Here is a 21,828-nt window from a genome sequence, read left to right on the forward strand (position 1 = left end):
TCCCTCCCCTCCTTACCTCACAATTATATTTTGTGTCTATAATCTTGCTATCACTAAAACATGAATTAACACATGCTGGAACCCAAACCTCTTACCTGGCCATTAGATTTAGTGACTATAATCTTGCCATCACTAAAACATGAATCAACACACGCTGGAACCCAAACCTCTTACCTGGCCATTAGATTTAGTGACTATAATCTTGCCATCACTAAAACATGAATCAACACATGCTGGAACCCAAACCTCTTACCTGGCCATTAGATTTAGTGACTATAATCTTGCCATCACTAAAACATGAATTAACACATGCTGGAACCCAAACCTCTTACCTGGCCATTCGATTTAGTGACTATAATTTTGCCATCACTAAAACATGAATTAACACACGCTGGAACCCAAACCTCTTACCTGGCCATTAGATTTAGTGACTATAATCTTGCCATCACTAAACATGAATTAACACACGCTGGAACCCAAACCTCTTACCTGGCCATTAGATTTAGTCACTATAATCTTGCCATCACTAAAACATGAATCAACACATGCTGGAACCCAAACCTCTTACCTGGCCATTAGATTTAGTGACTATAATCTTGCCATCACTAAAACATGAATTAACACATGCTGGAACCCAAACCTCTTACCTGGCCATTCGATTTAGTGACTATAATCTTGCCATCACTAAAACATGAATTAACACACGCTGGAACCCAAACCTCTTACCTGGCCATTAGATTTAGTAACTATAATCTTGCCATCACTAAACATGAATTAACACACGCTGGAACCCAAACCTCTTACCTGGCCATTAGATTTAGTCACTATAATCTTGCCATCACTAAAACATGAATCAACACACACTGGAACCCAAACCTCTTACCTGGCCATTAGATTTAGTGACTGTAATCTTGCCATCACTAAAACATGAATTAACACATGCTGGAACCCAAACCTCTTACCTGGTCATTAGATTTAGTGATTATAATCTTGCCATCACTAAAACATGAATCAACACACACTGGAACCAAAACCTCTTACCTGGCCATTATATTTAGTGACTATAATCTTGTCATCACTAAAACATGAATTAACACACGCTGGAACCCAAACCTCTTACCTGGCCATTAGATTTAGTGACTATAAACTTGCCATCACTAAAACATGAATTAACACACGCTGGAACCCAAACCTCTTACCTGGCCATTAGATTTAGTGACTATAATCTTGCCATCACTAAAACATGAACTAACACACGCTGGAACCCAAACCTCTTACCTGGCCATTATATTTAGTGACTATAATCTTGCCATCACTAAAACATGAATTAACACACGCTGGAACCCAAACCTCTTTTTCATCATGTATCCACACCATTAACCCCTGAAAGTACAGTAAACAGTTCATTATTCAATTCAATCAACTTTTATTATCCACAATCTGATTCTTTTGGTTGTGGCAGACTCACAAATGTAAACAAACATTTAAAACAAACATTTAAAATACACATGTATACAAATTATTGCTAAAGAGTAATTTTTGTAAAGTCTAACAGCTTTCATAATAAATTATTCATTTGGAGCTTTGAGGACTAAAATATGTATTGAAAAGAGGATGTGTTTCATTTTGAAGGATCTAATAGTAATTATTCTGTATATAATTCTTTATGTTAAAACCATTCATGAATACGTACATGTGTGACGTTTCAACTTGTTTTTAACAAGTCAGGCAATGACTATTTGTAATTTGTAATAGTCTGTGATTTTCCGAAGTTCTTTGCCTTTTTAGGGGGCGCTAATCTACAACTAGCAAAGCTACAGTACTCCTAGCAACTACTAACATCTAGTCAGTTGCCAGATGAAGACTTATTAAAAACAAGTTGAAACGTTGCACATGTACGTATTATTTTTAAACAATCTACTGACTTAAAGAAGGGCTAGACAGATGGAATTAGTAAATTAACCAGCCATGTGTGGGCAACCATTTCATTCCATGTTTTAATACCCTAATGAATAACTGTGCCAAGTGTCAGAATTTTCACTTCAGGTCTACTAAAGTAGGCCTACTATGCATGACAGAGAGAATATCAACAGCATTTTCCTTTACCTTTTTGAAACGACATGCTGGTTTCTTTTTAACTTGTGGTGGAATGCATCTAGGCCTAGATTTAGTAATAATCTGAAAAAAATAGCGAAATGCTAAATTTTTACAAACAAATTTTTATGAACATATAACCACTTGTGACCTTGCCTAGCTAGGAATTTAAATGGTTATTTGGCCCTATACTACTATTATAGCCTAGACAGGCCTGCCTATAGTACTAAGTACTAGGACCAGGCTAGGCTTTTGCAGAAAAGTGTAGTCGGTCTGATTTGATTTGAATTGATTAGAAAATCATCATAAAAAATACATACAAAAGAAAGTGATAACATAAATTACTGACATTACAAATAATACAATTATAAAAGATTTTGCAGGATAGCCCAAAAAGCTTAGGCCTAAATAAACATTCATCCCTTATAGTACCAAACAAATATTGACCAGAACCAGCAATCAGCAACGCTCCATACCGAACACCCGATTTTATCGGAACCAAAATAAAACGTTATCGATTTTACCATTATATCAAACATAAAACTACCGCATTGGGCCCTGCGCTAATACGATCGGGCCCAGCAAATGAGACGATAGAGACCAAACTGGTTCCTAACACATGAGACGATCGGGCCAACGCATGAGACGATCGAGACCACGTTTTCTGGGCCCAAGACGATCGGGCAGCAAATAAAAAAAATTTACTGTGATAACCGGCCTAGACTTAGGTTAGGCCTAATATAGTAATAATACGATTTTGATCCAAGTCGGCCCTAAACCGTCTCAGCTAAAGTCAAGTTGGCCCCAAGTCAAGTCGGCCCCAAGTCAAGTCGGCCTCAAGTCAACTCGGCCTCAAGTCAACTCGGCCAAAAAATAATCGGTCAACTCGGCCCCGTTAAAGTATGGAACGCAAAAAGTGCAAATGAAGGGGATTGATAAAATAATATTTCTTCACAATTTTTTAACTATGAATAATTCTGACTTTTAATGAATATTAATATTTAGACAATAATATATTTAGCAAAAAAAATAGGAATGATTTCACCAACTTTCCTTTATTTACGTTTAATAAAATTTCAAATTGCACAATTGAAAACAATTCGTAGCTGCGCCTCCCTGCGCGTTTGGCAGCTTTTTCGATATCTACAACTGCTATGTGTTTTCGCTGACCGGGGGATTCCCCTTTTTTAAAAACGCAAAGCATGGACAAAAACGATGTACGATCATTTTTTCTATGGCCAAATGTGATGGAACGTAGGCCTCCTTCTTCGATTTACTAAATGCAATAGGCCTACCTGCACGTGTTTTTGTAACACGCGGGTACTTCTATTCATTCATTCATTCATTCATTTTTTTATATGATATTAATTTATTATTTAATTATATCAATTATTATATTTTTTATTTCTTCATTTTTTAGAGTGGATAGGCCTAGGCCTAGTAATAATCATAATAACATTAAGTACTTTTTGCGTTCCATACTTTATTGTGGCCGAGTTGACCGATTAGTTTTTGGCCGAGGTTGACGTGAGGCCGAGTTGACTTGGGGCCGACTTGACGTGGGGCCGACTTGACGTGGGGCCGACTTGACTTTGGCCGAGACGGTTTGGGCCGACTTGACCCGCACCCAATAATACCCTACCCAGGCCTACCTACCTAGCCTAGCTGGGCCTAGAGGCTAGGCCTACTCTAGGGCCAGGCTATAGATGGGATCCAGTCAAGTCGCCCCATAGCAAAGTCGCCCCATACAAAGTCGCCCCATCGCAAAGTCGCCCCATCGCAAAGTCGCCCCGGCACAGTCGCCCCATCGCAAAGTCGCCCCATCGCAAAGTCGCCCCATCGCAAAGTCGCCCAATCGCAAAGTCGCCCCATCGCAAAGTCGCCCACGGTTTTAATCATATTGGTTGCGTTTGATATCGATTGCGTTGTTACTTTGGTCGCGCTAAATGTCGTATACAGTATAATGTTTATCCTATATACATAATTTGTGTTTTAATTTTTATTTTACAGGTTTTAATGGAGTGATGTGCTTTTAAAAAATCATTAAAAAAATAGTCCCTTGTTTGAAAGTTCTAAAAAGATTATCCCTGATTTATAGTTTCGAAAATGTTAATTTAATATGATTTTAAAATTAGTTACCACTGCCAGAGCCACAATTACGAATCTTTCTTCAACCTACGCGTGGATACCAGCTAATTTTTTAGGATAATATAATAAATGTATAAATGTGTAGTAGCCTAGGCCTTCCTATAGATTTACAGTAGTTAAAACAATAACAGTGTTGTAAGACAATGAGTGTTATAGGCTACTTATTGATCATTTTGCATTCATCGACAAGTTATGTGTCTTAATTAATAATATTTGTAATGACTTTTCAAAATAAAGAAATAAAAAAAAAAGGATTTCATCGCCGATATGATTGTTTTACACGCAGGTATTTTAGTAAAATTAAAACGCTACATTTTGACCATGGAAAAACCATCGTACAGTATCGTGTGCGTGTTTTTTGAAAAGGGGAATCCCCGACGGTCAGCAGAAAGACGGCGCTGCTCCGATTGGTTTCAGAGAATGTTTCAGATGGCGAGTCGCCTTTTATTCAACAGCACAATGATCATTTTACTGAAGAAATTCTTTTCAACCCTTTTGGTTAGGCCTAGAACATTCTAATTATCATGCCTAATAAATATCCTCATATCGGGTATTTATTTAATTTTAAATTAAACAAGACCGTGAAGAGGCACGGAATAATACGTACACGGACGTACGACGAATACACACACGCACGTCATCATTTACGACATATAGTGGTGATATGATGCAATTTTATAATGGATATAATGATGGGATTGTCTTTCCAGGCTTACAATCAATGTTCATTACGTAATACTATGTATAGTAAACTGAATGTTTATAAATAAATTGTTTTACGTGATTTGTTGCATATAAAATAAAAGACACAGACGTAGCCTACGTTTCCTAAAAAATATTTCACATTTAAATAATTATGTACTGTTAAATGACATTATGCTGGATAATATTATAATCTTAAACTATGTTTACCTAATAATAATAATACATATTCATCCACCAAAGTAAAAATAATCTAGATCGTATAACATCATTTTATCGCGACCAAATTTAAACGCGACCGATTTTGAACGCGACTGATATCATGGTAAAACTCCGGCGGGGTTTCCCCATCTTCAGTGGTGCGTTTGTAGTGCGACAACGGCGGAGTAATTACGGGGGTTTCCCTCTGGTAAGCTAGCACGTTAGTGCGACCGCGGAGTGATTAGTCAGGGGCTTCCTCTCTGATGATGGTGGTGCGTGCCGATCGTGTGACCTGAGACTACATGGCGGGGCTTCCCCTTTTTATGCCTACACGTTCCGTGTTATTTTGTGTATCATTGAGACATTTTACGCACTTGTAAACTATTTTTTAACGTTTTGGGGCGAATTTGCGATAGGGCGACTTTGTGATGGGGCGACTTTGCGATGGGGCGACTTTGCGTTGGGGCGACTTTGCGATGGGGCGACTTTGCGATGGGGCGACTGTGTCGGGGCGACTTTGTTTTGGGGCGACATTGCGATGGGGCGACTGTGTAAGGGGCGACTTTGTATGGGGCGACTTTGCGATGGGGCGACTTGACTAGCATCCCTCTAGATAGGCCTAGACTCTAGTATATAGGGGCCTAGCCTAGGCCTAGAGGCTAGCCTAGATTTATTGCACCTGACCTGCATTATCCTACATAATTGCCTGTACCTAGCCTAGCTAGGCGCCGCCTAGTAATTGCATTAATTTAGTAACTTACTTTTTTGCCTACTGGAATGTAATTATTGCTTTTTTCCATCAAAATAGTTGTCATTTTGATAGGCGCGCCTCCTCTCACTTCCCCAAAACCAACAGTTCCTTTTTTTTTTTCAAAAACACCGCCGCGCGCCACCTATAATACAAGTATCTAATAAAAAAATTAAAAAAACCGCTGTGTACCGCCCTCTCTGTTATGACTCGGCGGTGACCTTAAAATGTTTTGCTATGATTTTTGCGATCAATCAATCACACGCCACAAGCCAAGCTTTAGCTAGGCTACAGAACAGTAAGCATACAGTTACGTAGGCCTAGAAAATAAAATGAGTCTTGATGATAGAAAGAGCTTCTATGTTTGTAGCTGTTACTACACCCATAACATATTTTTACCTAAGTTTAAACTGCATGTGACGTATATAGATGATAAAATATTTGCTGATATTTGGAAACCGGTAATAAAACCTGTTGCTGCCAAATCTTTGTACTACTAGGCCAGGCCTAGTCTAGGCTGCCTAGACAGCAGAACCTGGTCTGGTCCTAGTTAAGTAAAGTAGAACTAGTAGGCCTGTCTAAACTAATCCTACCCTAGACCTAGGCCTTTATTTTGGAAATTAGATTCTTGCCGCTGTAGCCATACTGAAAACTTTACCTACCTATATGAATTTATGATATAGGCCTAGGCCTCTTATAGTTAGGGTATGCAGTATTTTTATAATTTACATGCACAGGTCAAAATTAACAAATTATGCATTATGATGGTACGGTAGTACTGTAGTTTCCATCATAAGTGCTCCGTTTAAGCACTGAGTGAGTACATATATGGTATGTAATTTAAATGTGAATGGGAAATAGAGAGAAACAAGCTTCAAATTGGAGCTACTGTATAGTACATATAATATTAATAATAAAATGTGAATTGTTTGTGTATTATTTTGTAGATTCTTAAAAACAAAGGGTGTGACAATGAAGAAGGATTCACAGACGTTCTGAGAGTCGTAAGTAATTGATGTTTTAATTTATGTAATTATGTTAAGTTATCTGGCTGATAATGGTACAAGTAGCAAAATACAGTTCATGTGTGTGTTGTAGCAGAATACGGTACATGTGTAGCAGAATACGGTACATGTGTAGCAGAATACGGTACATGTGTAGCAGAATACGGTACCTGTGTAGCAGAATACGGTACCTGTGTAGCAGAATACGGTACCTGTGTATCAGAATATGGTACCTGTGTAGCAGAATACAGTACCTGTCTAGCAGACAATTTTCCTTTTTTGTCAATAAACTCTTCTAGGAATAAAACAGAATTTGGCTCATGCAGACAATTTTCCTCATAGTGGGACATTCAAATGCAAAACTATATTTTCTTTATTTTATTTCATACCATTAAACACATGTTATCTCACTAACAATTCATTTCAGGTTAAAACAGAAGTAGAACGTAGAAAATCACTTGGCCGAGATTATTTAAAGAGAAAAGAGACAATTTTAAAATATTACACACCACTCAATCAAGAGATATACAAACTACAGGTATGGAATTAAGTAGTTAAAAAAATGAAATAAATATTTTACCTGTTAACTACACCTTGCTGATGGAATACAACTATGAATGCATGTCTGATTTTGTAAAGACCAACTATTACAACAAATGTTTAGCTTGACTACTACAACTGACAAGGACAACTTCCCCTTTAGTTATATGTTTAGTTAAATATCTTGACTAAAAATATTTGAAATAGTTGGAAAGTTTTACTTCTTTATGGTATTATATTTTCTCGTTGAGATTGTTATAGATTTCATTTCTGAGCCTAAAATTTCTGAAGTTGGTTGAACATAGCAAGCAGAAAAATGCATCAATGCAAAGTTTGATAAAACTCATGAGTACTGAAAAAGGTTTGTTGATAGTTGACCTATTGTAATCAAATTCTATAAAAAATTAGTAAAGGATTCTAACTTAAATAACTGTACATTGTGAAGCTCATTCTGCCGTGGAACAGTAATCGAAAAAGATAAAAATCAAAGCTATACACTAGTAGAGCAAGCTTTCCTATATGATTAAAACTATTTGACGAAAAGGCATATTTCAAACACATTAAAGGAAAAGTTAAGCACACAAAAAATGGCAAAATTACATGTTTTTGCATTGTTATTTTGTGAACAATGGAATAGCCCGTCGCCTGTGTGAGATATCTTTTGTGTCCACCTGACATTTTTTTTTTGTAATGTTTTTGTTTGTTTTTTTTTTTAAAAGACAAATACACTTAAATACTATCGTCGAGTCATGTTTCTGTGCGTTCTTCCTCCTCCTCCTCCTCCTCCTCCTCCTCCTCTTCCGGTAGAACGTCTCTCGTCCGACACGTTAAGAAGACTCGAGTATTCGTAATCGTTTTCATCATCCATCGCTGTAGAATTTTTTGAATGCACGGTACTGGTGGAGCGCCAATGATGATAAACGCCGTATATCATATGGCATACAGACGCTACGACGGTGAGTATGAGTAGAACGCGGTCGGTGGTTGGCGTGAATGAAGAGCTGCAGAAAGGTTCGTTCATGTATTGCGTTGTCAAGTAACAGTACGGTATACTGTACGCCAAAAGGCCAAGCAATACGGCAGCGATAACTGGTACGGTGTGCAGCACCATGCGTTCCCATACGGCCGGTTGTTTGTATCTGATCAAATGTTTCTCCAACGTGAAACGAGTCATGAGATAAAGAAAGTTTACGATGATCGTAAACACATCTGCTCCAACGGCGTACAAAAGTGGACGACTGACAAACACAAAATCAATCTGACCTGGATGTCGTTCAACTCGTTCACTTTCGTTCACAAGAAATATGGCAGAAATCAACACGCCCAACATGTAAAACAGTTTCTGAAGATGCAACACAAAATGATCGTGCCATGCTCGTATACCTTTCAGAGAGTATACCTCATGCATGGCATCGGTCAAAACGCTTGGAATCTCGGCCAATGTATTTCCAAACGAACGAAGGCTAATTTCGTCTCCGTACCCCATCGTTTGATCTATTTCTTCTCTATAATTAACATGGAATAAAAAAACAAAAACAAAACACTAATGGTTTTCAACAAACACACGCACGCACACACAAATTCTATTTATTTTATTTTATTTTTTTTTATTATAAATGTACAACGCATGAAAAATAAAAGCATAAAGCATGTTAAGTAATCGGCGTGTAAGGATAAGCAGAGGCGCTGGTCGCTCGTATACTGTTGACGGTAAGAAACTGATTTCGGTAACAAAACAGATTTGCAACAGACTGTACGTTGACAAACGATGGAAAATAAAGCGAGCGCGTCACATTGGGTCAGCTTCGCTTTCCAGTGAGAATGCCATGGAAGTCGGTCGTCAGATGGACGCTCAAGTTTGTTGCATGGCCAACGAGGAAGTGAATAAAGAGTTGCAAAAGTTAGACTTGGAGTTTATGAAGGCGCAGTGTGCTGTCACCAACGCCACCGTAGATAACGATGGTGATGCGTCTGTGGCAATCATAGATCTTGTGATGCAGAATCGTACGAGTGGAGATGCGGTGGTGGTTGAGTTTAAAAACACGTCCATGACCGTTTCCCAGCTGATAAAAGAACGTGATCTTGCTCCTCGAAAACGTAGTGTCGGCTTCAAACCATGTCTTTTGGATAGAGCAAAGATTCAGGCACAATTGGGCGCTTTGTTTATGGCCAACACGTACGCTTTATCCACACGTCCATCGGCAGTCGTCTTGATTCGATGCAAAGGCGGTCAGATGCACAGTGAATGCTACGAGGATTTCGACGAGAAAGAATTTCAATGGATCGCAGGATACAAAAGGTATAATTTCCTAAGGTCTATATCGCTTTCTAAGACCCGTTTTGATGAGTTGATCGTCCGTTCCACGACCTGTGGGCAGACAGGTTGTGGGATCGACGAGCACCATGCCTTCATCAAATCTAGCCGTGGAAACGTCCAATAGGTTACGAAACGAAGACGAACTGTGTTCGTGTTCTCCGTAAAATCCCTTGTTGACAGACTTGAAGGCGCACGGCTCAAATTGTGAACTGTCGTAATACTGTCGACCTTGCATTGCAACGTTACTGTCTTCCTGTAAACCGTGATGACTGATGGGTTTCATGAACACGTCCACGTCGGCCTTGTACTGTGTCGGTGGATTTCTGGTGGATAGAAACGTGGTGTGAACACCTGTCGTTCTGCTGGTGTCGTTCATCCACAACGGATGATGAAGACCGAGTGTTATGTGCGCCTCTGACGCTCCGACCGTGGCGTATGGATTGGTGGTGAACTTGTTTGTGATTTCGTCGAGTAGATCCAGAGACTGGTTGGAATTACCGTCGCCGACAGACGCTCGACCGTTCAACTGCATTATGTCAGTAGACTCTGGATTGAACGAGGACGGAATGGGAACGGCTACAAAATCTCCGTGTCCTTGTCTTGTGTGTGTCTGTTTAAAATTCATTATCGAACTTCCCATGCCGCGCATGTAGCCTATTCCCGCTAGATTGTTTTGAACGCGTGTATTGTCGATTGGACTAGTGTCCACGTACGTCATTTCGATGCGTGACGTCGTCTTGTAGGAACAGGCGTTCGTTTCGATCGTGCCGATTTTTCCGTTACCCAAAAACATGTATCGATAATTAGGTCCCGAACGGCACATGATGGCGCTGCACGTTTTCTGTATGGGCATTCGAAAGAGTAAAAAGGTTGTGTTCGGAAACACATTTGCCTCTGTCAACATCTTGGTGGTGGTGGGATTCTGCAACATTGACAGAAACAGCAACGTGCTTGCTTTTACGCCGTTTGTCAGCGGCATTGAAACCACCGTTTCAACTCGATGCGAATAGTTTCTGTTCACAAACAACTCGCGTGCCGTTCTCGGGCAATCGGTCGAAAAATACGGAAAATGTGTCGTGACATCTTTCGCTTCATTCACACAGTTTGGAGTGGTGGTGGTGAAAAAAGTGCTCGTTCCATCATTGCCAATCAGTCTACAGTTGACGTTGGTGTGATCGGATAAAAAGTGACAAAACGTCACGTTCTCTTCGTGCACTTTCGGTTTCCAATTCGTTTCGGTGACGGCGTAGATTCGTGGCGACAATAATCTGAGTACCACACGATCAAAGAGAATCTCTTTTACGCGACTTAAATGAATCCTATCGTCATCGTCATCACCATCATCATCATCATCATCATCAGCAGCAGCAGCAGCAGCAGCATTTCTTCGGCATGAAACTTGCGCGGCTTTGGAGAAAAACCAAGAATGCGTGTAGTTTGGACATTTCTTTGTCAACGACATAATCATCTCGTGCAGTCGGTCAGTGATGGAAAGCGCACTTTCGATGGCAATGCACGTCTCCAATATGCGTTTATCTTCTTTGGCTTGAGTTTGGAAAATGTCATGAATGCGCGTGAGATATCGATGTCTAACGAAATGCGTCAATCCATCGTTTTTTTCAACGTCGTGTTTTAGCGTTTCATCGATTGTTAGCGGATCTTCGTCCATTTTCCTCAATGATAAGCACGTTTGCGCGTCCCATTTCAACGCCAAACAGTTGCGCAGATACTGAAAGCCACATTCGTAGAGTTTATCAAATTTATCTTCGGACGAGAAAAACTTTGCCATCAACGTCATGCCGGCTGTCACGTCACCACCTTCAACCGGTGATTCGGGAAGCTCACTGTGTCCGTACGTGATGGCCGGCATAAACTTTTTCTCGATCGGATTGTAGAAAACCTTCCGACTGGGTCGAAGCAGACACGATCGATTACTCAGATTCTGTTCCTGCAGACAGTCTCGATCAAACATTGCCGCCGTCATCTGGTTTCGGACGCGACACAGTGCGGGCGTATCGGTGAACATGCGTTGGTATCGAGATGTTTGATAGGTTTCGGGTGAATAGTATCCACTTCGTTCCATTACCTCACACAGTCGAATGGTACCGTCTATGCCCTTGTCTAGATCGGTGACTCGAATCTCGTTCCACGGAACGTTCGTGATGCGTTCAAAGTCCGGGGGTCTTGATCGACCGCGGCTTAACGGGATCAGTCCCGAGAGGACGTAACTCTTGAAACTTGCCGTCGTTTCGGAGAGGTTACTTCGACAGCCGTCGTCGTCGATGGAAGCATTTGGCATTGACATGACATATCGTTCGGAACCGTTGACGAGCATCGTTTTGTTCGGAGCTGGTGCCTGACATTCGGCACCCGTCAACACTTTGATGTCCGATTCGTCGAGTTCTTTTTGATCTTTCGTGCAACGATAGAAGACTTGTCGTGTAGGGCGATGAGTGGCATTTTTCAAAGGCAATTCACTCATCAGCGCCGGATGTACGATGATGGTGTCGGGTGGTGTGCACATGGTAGACGTGTTTCCGAATCTCAACGACTTGTCCAGATCGATGAAGGTGGCCAGTGGACCGGTTCGTCGAAGATTGAAAGACATGAATTCGTCCTTGTCCTGTCGAAAACGCTTGTAAAACATGTCCGATTTGCTCATTCGATCGTTCTGAACGTTACACATTTCCGCAAACGTTATGGTTGGCGCCATCATCATGCTACTGAACATGTCATGTTTTTGTGTTACATCCATTGAAGCGCTCAGTTGTCGTTCTTTTAGCATAAACAGCTTGTGTAGGGCCTCGTCGGTGCTGCGCTGTATCGCTTCGGCCGAAATGACTATTGCACCTCCTCTCATGTTGCCGCTGTACTGTCTACAGCTGGTTCTGGTACGCAGCGCCGACACGTCCGATGCTGCGGTGCATCGATCCAACACCACGGCCTCTGCCACTTTTGTCGTTATACTGAACGTGGACAATCCCCTGTATATGACTCGCGGACATAGCCATAGCGAATGATCGTTTGGATCTTCGGTGCACATGGAATTCATCAAAATTCTCGTTTTCAATCGTAAATCCTTCATCAAACATACATCTCGGTCAGTCACGGCCGCTCCTCTGTCCGAGTATCCAACATAGTCAGGATGACCGCTGATGGCTCGCATCTCATCGATCGGGTACAGATTGTCATTGTTGACCACATCTCTGAGATCTACGCAAGCACGACCGAGAAACGGTGCGATCGTGTACTTTGTGTCCATCATCATCGTCGTCGTCGTCGTCGTAAAAACACACACACACACACACACAGATGACACAAAGATGTTAATGGTATTTAAACGTTTGTTTGCAATATTATTCGGCCAGATTGCCAAGGTTTCGTGTCTCCGCACGCGAATCCTAACACGGCCATGCCAAACTTGCTCGTTGCAATGTCTCCAACACGTAACATATGACCCATCATATCGGCAAGATCATCTTTCGATTGATCGTTGGTGAAAACTTCGGCAACGTCTTCGCCCAAGTAACCGTTTTCCGGCCAATGTGCATCATCAGGAATCAGCCTATTTTTTTGAAACTTGTTAACATGTTTACAGATTGCAATAACAGACATTCTGGCCATCTCAAACTGTGCGTTGTTTGCTGCCTCTGCTGTACCTTTGTTCAGTGCCATGTATCTGAGCATACTGTCAATTCGCGACGAATCCGATGACGGATTTAGACCGTACGTGACCCATTTTAATGTTCTATATCTGGCCATGTGCTCGTCGCATTCACTCTGCGTTGGATATCGAACGCAAACTATTTGTCCGTCGAGTATTGTGCGAGAGCCGGTGTTGATATACTTGCAGCCGGTAGATTGAGTGATAACGGAAAAGAGTTTATTGGACGGCCAGTCTGTAAGCTCTGTACCGGCGACTCCCAGTACCATGTATTTCTTCATGTCACTCTCCTTAATCAGACGCTGTCTTTCCGCATCGTCTACGTCTTTGTGATGTGGCGTTTCCATGCCGTTCGGACCCGGAACGAATCCAGTTTGATTATATGTCAAACTGTATATTCCCAGTAATACCTGTCCGGATTGAATCAATGTATTGTCCGATGGAGGATATAGTTTTCCACGTACGTCGTTCGAGCCCCTTTCAAAGTTGGCACTCAGATACGCTTGATCGACATAGAATGCTCGATTAGGTCCTTCGAGCGACGGTTCTTTGATACTTTCCATCGTCTTCATCATCATCATCATCATCAACATCATTTGATTCAAATATAGACACTAATAACGATGTTTTCTTACTTTGTTAGGCACGTCAAACTGTCGACACCACAACGACCAGCGAGTAATGGACGGCTTGGAGGAGGAGGTAATGTATCGACAGCTGATGAGGAACCTTCCCAGAATGGTGGGACTACAGGAACCGATAGTAGACGTAATAGGCAACGTGGAGCCTCTAAAAAAGTTATACGAAGAAGGAAAAAGATCCGTGTTAGAATCGTTGGAATTGATGGCACTTTTTATGTCTGCAAACCAAAACAGGCGAGCAAATGACGTACCCACGCTGATTGCATGTCGTCGTTGCAGTATACAACAATCGGATTATGAAGAGGACGAAATGTACTTTAAAGTGTGTTCTCCGAGAGAGGGTAGCGGTCTGCTTGTTTCACACGTAGAAAACACGCTGATGGCCGGATTGAACGAGAGTGAAGTTATTCAAAGACTGAAACAAGTCGGTCGAGAGAACGTTTACATGACCGTACCGCATCAGCCGAGAAACAACGCTCGTGTCGCCGATTTTCTGGACGCCTCACCGTCTGATCTGCCGGTTCCATTGATTACCTGGACCGAAGACAGCGTTTGGGTGCTTATGGCGTGCGTTTGTCTGTACACGCCGGACAAGACAATTGTACCGGGCACTGTACAGTTATTTGCCGATGACGGTAGTTTATATTATGCAATAATTGCACCGTTTGCGATCGGTAAACGGTACTCGCAAACGTTGCACACGAACCGAGGAAGTGTACGCTTTCTGTCTTTGGACAGTGGCAGACGTATGAAATGGGGCCATGGGCTATGTAAAATGTTTGGCATTCCACCTAGATGTTTTCCCGGCGGAGGCGAGTACAAACGAATGCATTCAGCGTCTGCATTTCGTGGTTCTGTTGAACATAAGATTAAACGGAGTATAATCGGTAGTTTTTCAACGTTTGTAAAAGACTGTTTAGAGAAAAACGAATAAATAGCACAAACAATTTCACTTTGACTGTCATTTCGATATCATGTCTACTTCGTTCATACATCCTAATCTGAAAATTGATTTCACAGTCTACGTGAGAGACATATTATCGGAATCCATCACTCCAGACATAATCAGCAGGTTTGTTTCCTACTTGTTGAACGGCGGTGATTTCGATTTGAAATTAAAGGACATTGGCGATTATGCTGACTTGATATTGCTCAATACGCGCATAAAACCAACGATTACCGATGACTTTCGAACGGTAGTAGAATCGAAGTTGCGTATGCTCCGTTGTGAACATGCAATACTCGATTTGAACCGTTTTGCCGATCGTTTCATGAAGCATTACGATTCGGAAAAAATCCAGGGTGTATATTGGTTACAGGTTCTCGCACCATGCCAACCGTTTCTATTCAATGACAATCTAAAGCAGCTACTGACGAAAACTTTCAACGACACAGATGAGACAATAGTATACGACCAACTTATTCAGAGCCTTTCAAAAATGGATGGAAAGTTGCTTAGACCCGATGCAAGTAATTGCGAAGTAATATGGTTTAAGATTTTGAACGGAGACGAGACAATGAAACGGCTGTATTTATTGTCAACCGTCCGTTTTACTTTTAATAAAAATGCCAAAGATGTGATATTATACCACGTGCTGTTGGAACTCGGTAAATATCCAAAAGTTTTACACATTGATCAGGTTTGTGAACGTGAAATGGTATGCGGATCATCAAAACCCGAAATATTTACCTGTAAACACTCCAACTCGGTACGGATTAAGTATGGCACATGCAACGCAGATTGTCAACAGACAAAAAAGAAAGGATACACACTGTGGCTGGATGAGGCGAGAGTTGAACTTCCACGTTCCGACTGGGAAGATGTAGAGTTGAAGAGGTTGATTGAACGAAGAAATTTGATCGAATCGAACATGTATGACAAAACTATATATGACGAGCGTCTTCGGAACATAGCGTCTGTTATGGCCGAACAAGTGTCTGAACATCACGTTCACGAATGGAAATCAGACTTTGAGCAACGTGTCAAGTCTACGCAGATGGAATTGGACAAGAGAATAGATTCAATTGAAAAATCCCTATTGTCAGACGATGCCATAAACGCGGAAAGGGAGTGTCAGTTTCACATACCAGTCCATTCGTTCACTTACAAACCGATTCGGCAGATACGTATTGAAGACATTTTTAGTGAACTTGTCGCGAAAGCAATTGACGAGGAAAAAGAAAACATACCAGATTGTTTTTTCTAGTACGCTTGACGTGGCCTACGAGAAGACAAAAAAAAAACATATAATTATAACAATCGTTATCGTAGTATGAAGTGTTATCTGTTTGCGGTCGTATTGAACTCGGACAAGCATATGCTGTTGTCGGAATCGTTTTGTGGAACGCGCTACTTATGCAACTACAACGGTGAAAGTATAAAAGGAATCGTTCAATTTCGGCAGACAATGCAATATTTTTACGGACTGTTTGAGTCACCGTTTGTGATGGCAACACTGCACGTAAACGATGAAGATGTTGATCACGTACACGTTTTCAACATGTTTGTAGATTTTCTTAAGATTATCGGATACAATGGACCGCAAAATGATGTTGTCATGTTCAAAGATCGTTGTCTTTCCTATTGGAACCAACGACTTGTAGACCATATGAAATAAAATGAATATACAAACTAGTTTGTGTTGTTTTCTTTATTGTTATATCTCGTTTGATAAATAATACACTCTATCGGTCGGTATGCCGTAATATTTAATGCTATGATAGTAGTGAACGGATACTATGGGCTTCATCGGTTGTTTGAATGCAACATTAACCATTCTACCGACAAACGCTAAACTAGACTTGTCTTTGACGACTGCCGTTACGTTTAAATGATGATGATGATGATGATGATGATTAGAGGAGATGCGAATAACCCGATGATCGTGGTACACGTGTGATTCGATGTTGACGTTACATTCGTCAACAAGCAATCGCATTTGCTCGCCATTGATTTTCCATTCAACTTTGGCTGTACTTGGTACACCGATGAGATACAGGATGTTTGACGTACCTGTGACGTTCCATTGTTCGCTGTAGGTGAGTAGCTGTACACTCGATATGTTCTCGATGGAAAAGCGCGATGGCATATTGTACGAAATGATATCAATATGGTCAACAGTATGCCATAATACAGGCAATTTATATGCGCACAATTCAGTGGCGACAAAGGTCGGTGCATTGTCTTGTTTATGCAATTTTAATTCTTTTAAAATGGTAAGATTTTTAGCGGAGAAGATTACTTGAAGAAACAAATAATCGGTCGTGACATCGTAAAATTCTTGATAGTTTGTGTTTACGCGGACCGTAACCATTCTGCCTCGAGCGCAATGTCTAATCGTTAGTAAGTTATCGTTTACGAGTACTTTGTCATTTTCTTGTGTTGTAAAGTATTTTACAGTTAGATTGTACAGTTTTGCAATGACTGACTCGTAGTAAAAATTGAAAGTTACTGACTCTCCAAGTACCGGATGTAGACTAGACATTACAATCGAGCCTATCGTTGATGCGTCCCGATTGCATGGATGAGTCGCGTCATCATCATCATCATCATCATCATCATCATAATCGAGAATATGTGACGGATGATCGCATCTGTCTTTAATGTTCACTACACACATGCCGTCATCGTAACACGTTCCCGGTCGATTGAAATTCACGTTTCTTTTGTTGAAATAATAACAGTAACGCAAACTGTTTGAATCCACCTGCTTCGGACCTGTATTCTGCCACGGATTCGAGTCTTTACACACGTCGACCAAATGATCGATGAAAAGAGATGGGTTAGATGGTTCGTTTAAAACCTGCACGTGTGCCCTACCCCAATATGTTTTGTTAACAATACACTCGTAACCTCCCGTATCCCAGCGATTGGCATCGAAAATTGTCAGTGTATGCTCGTGATAGTTGTTACAAGACGCCTCTATCGCTCTTGAATGTTCAATTTGCTTTCCGTTCCGTATCCACAGAACATTATTTGAGGACGTGGACGTGGTGCAACGTAAAAGTATCATTCCTTTCGGTTTTACAATTTGTATCGCGGGTGACAGTATCGCCGGCATTCTCTTAATGGTACCAAATTCTTCTGTCAATGTCGTTGCACACACGTTTCCGATAGTCAACGACGACGACGACGACGGTTTCACCTGTTCTTCTATTGTGTTTACCACTCGAACGTGTACAGATATCGATTCATAATCACTGGATCCTATGCACGAGTACAAGCCTTGATCGCGAACCGTGATCTGTTCCAGTAGAAGCGAATGTGTTTTGTTTGTTCTACACTGTTCACCTCTCATGGTACCGTGACGTTTCGGATCGGGTATCATCCACGTCACTAAAGTTTCTCTCGGAAACTGACATAGTAGATTCAACGTTTGTCCGATGGCCACGGTTTCGGCGTCCACCGTTATCGTTGCAATTCGAGCCGGTACCTCCCTTCTACACGGATCATCCGGAACGATGCAACACACAGAATATTTTGTTTCTAAAAGTGCACATAGGCTGTCGTATGGCCATGATCGAACCTTCCTCACTGATATCGTATCGTATCCACAGATGCGTACTTGATCAATAATTACATTTCTGTCTGTAGACGCTATTGCCAGTGAATAACACGTCTCGAACATAGAAGAAGACGGTTCGGACGTAACCCTTTGGCTATTGCGTAACACTTGAATGCTTGAAAAGTTTCGAGAACCGGACGAAATGGTGATGGTGGCGACTTCTCGAGGTTGCATGATGTACGCGTCGACGACTTGTACGACAGCATCTTTTTGCGTTCGTGTCCACGTTCTACGCGATCGATTGTATTCATCGATGTAACACGAGTACGTTCCAGTGGCATCCTTTGTCATGGCCATTACCTTCAGCATACTTGATGTCATGTCCAACGTGATGTGGGCGATAACCATACCCACGTCACGCTTCGGTAGATTCCATCGTATGTGAGAAGCTCTTCTGCTGTCCGTTGTGCATCTCAATTCGAACGACGTGTATGGTCTTGCAACCACGTACTCTCTGTCCATTGTCAACGTACCGCGTGTAGTAGCACTACAAAGTAGAGTAATCAGGCAAAGTCGAAACATTGTCCCGTAGTTGCCTGCGCGCGCGCACACACACACACCCACACACACACCCACACACAAACAAAATATTATATAAATACAAATATGTTTATAAATTTTGGTTCAAATCATGGCTTTCATCATCAACGTAAAGTCAGAAGATGATGAATGTCAATTGTTTACGCCAGAACAGAGTCTATTACAATGGACTGAGCTATGCGGGATGGTAAATGGTTGGAACAGATTTCGTCGAACTGCAATAATGAGTATCAAAGTACCAGTCTCGATGCATGTAACCGAACGGCTTTTCATGTTCATCGAGAGCGACGGTAAACTGGAATTGGCGTACAGCGACGCCGCCATGTACGTTGACGCGATGATACTTTCTTCGTACATGTTACTTTGCAATCGACTGTACACGGCCCTTTACGCTCAGGTGGAACGTGTAGTGCTTGGATACGTCAATGATTTTGACGTGTTGAACGTCAACACGTTCGCTAAACATCTTTCCGCGTGTACGGAAATGATTATCGACTACACCAACAGTTTGATGTCTTATTGTGAGCCGATGTTGTTTGCCTCCAATACTACTGATAATCGTATCGAAATGGAAATGAATTCGCATACAATCTCGGCTAGTGTAAACGGTAAACGGTTGTTTGGATGGAATATACAGAGGAGTGGAGACATGGAATGCAAGCTGCTTTGGTGGAAGATCATAACCGAAGACGCAACAGAGAATAATGTGTACGCGATAGTAGTGTACTGTCAAACAGTATTTGTCTGGGAAGGTACGGGAACGCATTTGCGTTTGATTACACTACTCGAGAATACGATTCACGCCGTGTACCAGCTACGTTCACCTTCTCCTCGACTGATTAAATCGTTTGTGATTTGCAAATATCCATGTACACATAGCAGATTTCAACCGAAAATTGTACCTCTTCCAGAGACAAACTCGATTTGGGTGGATGTATACTATTGTCATCCTCGATGTTACCGAAAAGGTTATAAATTGTGCTTGAGTGATGGTGAAATTGGACGTGTGAAAGTCAACGAAGTAATGCATGTCTATCAGAGAGAAAAGACTGAGATGTTGCTGTGTTCGTGTTATCTAACAAGAGACGGTGAACGTGGAATGATGGATATCGAAACGTTGGCACTGTCGATTGCTAACAGATTGAAAGACGTAGAAGTGATCGAAAGGTGGAAACGTGAGTACAGATATCGTATGGAAGAAATATTGTACGACATAAACAATCGAACATTATCGATTCAGTCTTCAGTGTGTTCGCGTGTCAAGGTGCCGAGAAAACGTAAAGTAGAAACGACGTCGTCGATACGTGACTGTTACAACGAACATTTGCATTTTAAAACATATTGCGTGTAAACACAAGAATGTCTGATCGGCAATACGCTTGGCTTCGTGAAAGACGAATGGAGTTGTTTGACGAAGCTTTACGGTACGGTGTAGAGATATTTCACTTGCTTCAATCATTTTCCAGAGTCATGGAAATACAGTCAAACCGTGAACAATTGCAGGCGTTTCGAAGATCGTTTAAATTTGACTTGATGAACTTGTTGGATATGTTGGAATATAGCATGATTATGAAGAAGAAGAAGAAGAAGAAGAATAAGAGGAGGAATAAGAAAAAGGACAAAATTAGCGAATACAATAGACTAGTACATAAGATATGGAGATTAATTAAATTTACCGACACGAAATTATCTGAACATTTTGTAAAATCTAAACGATCACAATACGAAAAAAGACAGAAATCGTGCCGATTTTATAAAAGAATAAATCAAACATAGCCTATATTGTTGTTTTCTTTTTTTATTTATTTCTGACAATGACGAGGACGAAGAAGATTACGTCGACGACGTCCATGTACGTTTACAGTATTGTATACGTTCCATAGAACATTGCGCAAACATTCGATAGCATCCGTCTGACCGTGTCCAAAGAATCCTTGTTTATTCGACGACTGATAACGTTGTCGTAATATAAAAAACGATCGGACGTAATTGTATACGTCCGATTGATTTCTGGAAGTCCATATCTCATTTCGGAAAGCATCGATGTCGGCGTGAAAATCTAACACTTCTCCTTGTTCTCGTTCTTTACACTCATGAGTCCAGTCGCCGTTATAGAGCAGAGTCTGAAACGAATAAGCGACGTGTCGATTCAACAAATTCTGTTGCTCCTCCATCGATGAGAATTTTCGTTGCTCGTTACATTGCTGAAATGTTTGTACGTCGTCGTATTCATGCATGGCATAGAAAACGTTCTTTAGTGCGTCCAACACGTCCGAATTGCCGTATCCAAAGTAGAGGGACAACGAAGACGTTTGGTAATCTTGATAGGACTCTCGGATACGAAGAAAACGACGTATAACATCGGCAGCCGTGTTACGTCCCTTTATTTCCCACATACTACTTCTCAATCGTTGTAACTCACGATGAAGGTTCAACTGTCTCGGATCGTAACCGCTAATCTCCCAAAAATTGACGAGATTCCCATGCAAGGCAGCCGATAGATATTCGAAAACTTCGGCACTGACATCTTCTTGTGAGATTTGTTTACGTTTTTCTATCAGATAGTTCATGTCCACGGTATTAGCGCCATTATGACGAGCGTAACATCTATGAATTTCAGATTTCATGATGTCCAATCGAACAGAGTTGCGTGGCCTCTCGTGT

At 41.3% G+C, this 21,828-nt stretch overlaps 1 protein-coding gene across 5 annotated transcripts in view; it reads left to right on the top strand.

Moving 5' to 3' along the window:
* Positions 1-6,113: 6,113 nt before the first annotated feature.
* The window catches only part of LOC140045074 (2-oxoglutarate and iron-dependent oxygenase domain-containing protein 2-like), a 168,981-nt gene continuing 153,266 nt past the window's right edge, over positions 6,114-21,828 (top strand). The window contains exons 1-5 of one of the 5 annotated variants that reach the window (XM_072089804.1): positions 6,114-6,354; positions 6,841-6,897; positions 7,325-7,435; positions 7,699-7,798; positions 14,062-16,694. In XM_072089804.1, the coding sequence (XP_071945905.1) occupies positions 6,226-6,354; positions 6,841-6,897; positions 7,325-7,435; positions 7,699-7,798; positions 14,062-14,993 (1,329 nt within the window). In that variant the 5' untranslated portion in view covers positions 6,114-6,225 and the 3' untranslated portion in view covers positions 14,994-16,694. Of the gene's footprint in view, positions 6,355-6,375; positions 6,432-6,840; positions 6,898-6,951; positions 7,436-7,688; positions 7,799-14,061; positions 16,695-21,828 lie in introns of those variants that run through there. The other 4 variants (XM_072089806.1, XM_072089807.1, XM_072089805.1 and 1 more) reach the window with 4 other exon arrangements.

This window comes from Antedon mediterranea, chromosome 3 (assembly GCF_964355755.1).
Source record: "Antedon mediterranea chromosome 3, ecAntMedi1.1, whole genome shotgun sequence".
Taxonomy (NCBI): domain Eukaryota; kingdom Metazoa; phylum Echinodermata; class Crinoidea; order Comatulida; family Antedonidae; genus Antedon; species Antedon mediterranea.